Here is a 4,753-nt window from a genome sequence, read left to right as displayed (position 1 = left end):
GATGGATGCTTCTGATCAGGATCTGTCATTTTGACGATTGTGAACCATTCGAACAATATTGAAAAATATTAATAAACTGAATATGCAAGATAATGCTACTAAATAATGACTATCTCTAGTTTTTGGGAGAGAGGGAGAAAGGTAGAACGAAACACATCTAAGCAACTGTCTATCAAAAAGACATAATATCACCAACGTAGCCAAAAAAAGAGACAAAAAAGCAAAAACAAGAGAATGGGAACCGAACGACTCCAAATGATTTCATTGTGCTGCCGATAAAATTGTCGCCAGCGAAATATGTGGCCCATGACTTTGATTTTGGCCGCCACAACATTAATTTCCAAGGAAATTACACATACACGAAAGGAGGGAGCAAGCTCTCTTCTCAACTCTCCTCCTCCTCCTCCCCCTCCACCACTTCCACCTCCAAAAGAAAAAAAAACTAAAAACTTTGCTTATCTCCGCTCAAATATCTCCGAGCCCCAAACCAGGTCGTTCGGTGCTCATTTGACTTTGACATGCAAACATTTGGGGACTGTGGACTATGGACGGTCGTTGGTGGATGGCGAATGGTTGGGACCTGGAACTGGGCCTGGTCTTAGGCAGGCTCCCCCTTCTAAATGAGAATTCAATAAATTTTAGCACAAAACAAAAAAAAAAGCCTGCAGCAGCTTCGGGCTCCAGTCGCAATCGCACAATGAGCAGTCCCCCCCAAGCTTCACCCCATCGCAGCTCTCGATCCACTTTAGCCCACCAATTTACCTACCAACGAGCCGCCGTCGTTAGTCTTTTGGCGACGTTTAACATGAATATGCAGTGTGGCTAATGTGGAGCCCATAAACACTTCCAGCGGCAACATGAATGGCCCGGACCCCCTGCTCCACCCGCTCTGCATCCGCACCGCAAGACCAAAAAACAAAAAATAATAATAACAACAAAACAGATGTTTGTATTCGTGCCACTAAAACAGGTTGCTGCTACAGCTACGTGTGTGGGTATCATCATCCTTATCCCGCGCTCTCTCAATCTTTCTCCGCCTGTATCTCTCTCTCTCTCTCTCTCTCTCTTGGTCTTTCTCTCTTGTGGAACAATTGTTTCTTAACGCGAATTGAAATGAAATGCCACCGTCGAAGATTGGCAATTTGGCCAATGCATATGTATATACAACTGACTCGCTCTTACTACAATCTCACTTGAATGGAGGAAGCTTGCCTCGGCTGGAGGATCGGATCGGATCGGATCGAATCAAAGGAACCGCCTCATTTCCGTTGACCGTTTGATAAGCTTTTCGTACATGTACCTAGGATGTGTGAGAAGGCTCTCGGACAATTGCTAACAACTACAACGTGAAAACATCAATTACATTTTAAAAGCGACATGGGCGGGGGAAGAAGAAGCCGAGGGAGCTAACTGGGATTGTGTTCAGTTTCGGAGACGGCGACTGCGACTACTTGCCAGGATCGCTGGCGATCGTGGCGCTCAATCAGCACATTTAACTTGGCGTGGCGCCAGCGTTTAAGATGCGGCTTGCTCTGATCTGCTGATAAGCCCCAAAAGACCATGTTGTCGTCGTTATACATAAGTATAATGGGATGAAGAGAGTATTAAATGGCCGATGAAGAGGAGGGGGGAGCCCCACCAGACCCCAACTCAGAGAGATAAAGAGAGTGAGGAAGAAAGAGAAAAAGTTCGTCTGCTTCTCCTGCTGCGCATTGAGAGATTAAGTTGGTAGAGTAAACTGGTTTATTAGAGGGACGGGGCGGGGTGGTAGGGCTGTTGGGGTTTCATGTGGGAGATATGAATTAAATGAGAGCATAACATTGAAATTTAAATCGAAATAGAAAGAAACCAACAAGAGAATACTTTAGTTCTCTGAAAAAGGACAATCCCTCCTTCATTCCCTCCCTTGGGATGGGGAACAACCCGTAAAATGAAAGACTTTTGCGCAAATTCTTGTAAATATTCTTCCCTCATTTTATTTACACCGACAATAAATCCATTACGAAATCATTTAAACAATTAAAATTGCATAATAAATACAATAAATACTGATGGGCAAATACCTGGAAATCCTAATTAACTGCAAAATATCACAATTTAACTAACTAGAGATACTTAAGAGACTATGGCAACTAAACGCTAATTAAATGTATAAGGCACATTCGCACAGAAATGGGAAGAGGCGAAACTGTTCAGCCGGAGACATTTGTTCCTAATATGTCCGAGATGCTGAAACTGCTGCGTTTGGGCTTTAGAAATGGTGCGACATCGGCGGCAACAGAGGAGCCAGTCTCAGGTGTGCCCGTTGAAGTGCTCACCACATCGACAAAGGCATCTGTCTCGGCGGCTATAGATTTGCCACTTGACGAGGATATTGACGAGACGGAGACGGAGGATGGCGAAGAAGCTGGCGATGGCGGAGTGTAGGCCCAACTTGGATAGCTGGCAATGTGTCTGGCATAATCAATGGACAATGCCGTTGTCGATGTCGCTGAAGATGACGATGATGATGATGAAGGTGTTGGCGGGGCAGGCAGCGGCAGTTGGTGAGGTGGTGGTAGATAGAAATTGGCCTCCAGTGTATCGAGCAGATGATAATGACGCTGCATAAGGTCAGGTTGAGTAGCAACTAGCTCGTCGGCAAAACGCAAACGTTTAGCAGCCACTGATGATTGCTGCTCCACATGGATGGATGATGCAGCAGCAGCTGCCACTGACTGGACTGATGATGCAGATGCCGATGGAGGTGGTGGGGAATCGTTTAGCTTACGCTTGCAACGCGATTGGCCCGACTCACGGAAACCCTTGGCAAAGGGATTATTATCGATTTTCAATTTGGTAATGCGATCATTCTGATAGGCGGTCACGGCAATGAATTCGGTCTCTGGGAAGACAAATGCCTGCTGTGGGGCCCAGGGTATTTGAACCCGATCAGCGGTGCGTATGACATGCAGACGCGGCTGATACTTATGCATACTGGCCAGGACAATCTACAGAGAGAGAGAAAGAGAGAGAAAAGTCAATAAGTTTCTAAATAGATTGGTTTTCACATCAATACTCACATGTCCATTGTTATCCAATGTGTTGTTGGTCAATTTGACTTTACTGAATAGCAATGCCTGCGATTGCCAATGGGCTCCAGTGGCCGGACTATCTGGATGTAGATACATGCGCTGAGGACTCTGGGGTTCGGCTCCACCCGCTGGCACCCATTGAGAGCCAGAGAACTTGTAACGGCAATCGCCAATGGGTACCATTTCCAGTAGAACACAATACTCGGTCTCCTCTTCCAAGCCACTCAGGGATACTCGCATCGAGGGGAACATACGTCTGAAAATAATAAGAGAAAAAGCCATCATTATTATTATGAATGTTAGTGACACGATTTTCGATGTGATAAAGAGTATTAAAAGGCTTATCGCAATCTTGTTCTTCTGCATTCTATGTCGGACAGCGAGATAAGATCTACTCGAGATGAAACCAAATACACACACACTCACACACTCACATATGTATTAACATATGTACATATATACACACCTGCCACTCTTGGTAATGATCATTTCGGTGCCTATGTGATGGAATTGCTGCCATAGTTCGTTGTTCTCCAACTTGGCCTCTACGCCCGGCAATTGGGGCTGAGGCGGTGGTGCCGGCGGCCCGGTCATAAAGTGTCCAGCAAAGTTTGGCAAAAAACCACAAAGTGGATCTATCGAAAAAGAAGAGACAGAGAGAGATTAGCTAAAGCCGACGGCAACTTGCTGCCCCAATTATTTACCTGGCAATCGTTGCATAATCTGCTGACGATAAATCTCATGGGCAATTTGCTGCTGCATACGCAGATCATTAATATTTGGCATGGCTAACATTATGGTTTTCCTTTTGTTATTCAAATTTAACTGATAGTTATAGTCGAAAAAAAAAAACAAACAAACAAACAGTCAATACTGCGCTTCGAATTAAATGCTTTAAATTGGACCGATTCCAAAGCGAACTGTTCACAACGCTCTTCAAATTGAAACTGTTTCGCCTTATGGCAAATGCTCACACTAGATCGATTCAACCAGAATCCAGTCGGTTCAGTCGGTTCTCTGTCTCCGTCTCCGTCTTCGTCTCTCCCACTTGCTCACTCACTCCACTTCACTTGCACTCTGTGAAATTGTTGCTCAGGTAGTCGCAGTCTCGCTCAACCTGTTTCTCATGATCGCCCAAGTGGCTTTCCAGTTAGCCCTCTCTCTCTCCCTCTCCCTCTCCCTCTCTGTTATTTTTGCTTTTCCAGCATTGGTTGTTTTGCCCTGATCGAGATTGTTCTGTCGTCCCGCTCTAACGCTTGGCGCGTACGCCATTTTGGTTATTTCTGTTCAACAAGTGCGAGTTTAGATTGGAGGTGCGGTTGGAGTTGCTGCAATTTGATGACCACAAATCAAAATTAGAATATATTCTAAAATACAGAGATTTGTATTAAAGCATGTAATGTCATGTTTTAGGCTAGACTTTAATCTGATATTGGCTCTCTAGAGCATATTCAGTTTCAAAGATTGCTTCTTAATTCCCGAAGAAGATCATTTACTTTGTGAACTCATCAAGTTGGGTCCAATCCACGCCCTGACTCGAAAAATGGTTCAGTTCACCAAAAAAACCCCCCAAGTTGATTTTATTATATCTTCAGGTGAGAGAAATAATCAGTAGGAAAAGAAAAGTGTTATACATGGGCGAATCCAGGGCGAAGGAGACTCTTGACTCTTTTCGATAC

General features: G+C 44.7%; 1 protein-coding gene across 1 annotated transcript; it reads right to left on the bottom strand.

Moving 5' to 3' along the window:
• Positions 1–2,133: 2,133 nt before the first annotated feature.
• On the bottom strand, positions 2,134–3,920 carry Doc3 (Dorsocross3). The gene is made up of 4 exons (XM_068293303.1): positions 3,779–3,920; positions 3,541–3,709; positions 3,063–3,330; positions 2,134–2,990 (listed from the first exon to the last, which is right to left on the bottom strand). The coding sequence occupies exons 1-4, from the start codon at positions 3,867–3,869 to the stop codon at positions 2,193–2,195; spliced, it is 1,326 nt and encodes a 441-aa protein (XP_068149404.1). The 5' UTR covers positions 3,870–3,920; the 3' UTR covers positions 2,134–2,192.
• Positions 3,921–4,753: the final 833 nt, after the last annotated feature.

Source organism: Drosophila tropicalis, unplaced genomic scaffold (assembly GCF_018151085.1).
Source record: "Drosophila tropicalis isolate 14030-0801.00 unplaced genomic scaffold, ASM1815108v1 contig_1190, whole genome shotgun sequence".
Classification (NCBI taxonomy): domain Eukaryota; kingdom Metazoa; phylum Arthropoda; class Insecta; order Diptera; family Drosophilidae; genus Drosophila; species Drosophila tropicalis.
The sequence above is the reverse complement of the archived record's forward strand: the minus strand, read 5'-3'. Positions and strand labels throughout refer to the sequence as shown.

Bases quoted from the DNA above. Each gene is read 5' to 3' on its own strand.
- Doc3 (XM_068293303.1), bottom strand. From the start codon at position 3,869: ATGTTAGCCATGCCAAATATTAATGATCTGCGTATGCAGCAGCAAATT. The intron at 3,331-3,540 runs GTGTGTATATAT...TATTATTTTCAG, and splicing joins ATCATTACCAAGAGTGGCAG to ACGTATGTTCCCCTCGATGC. The intron at 2,991-3,062 runs GTGAGTATTGAT...CTCTCTCTGTAG, and splicing joins CATTGGATAACAATGGACAT to ATTGTCCTGGCCAGTATGCA.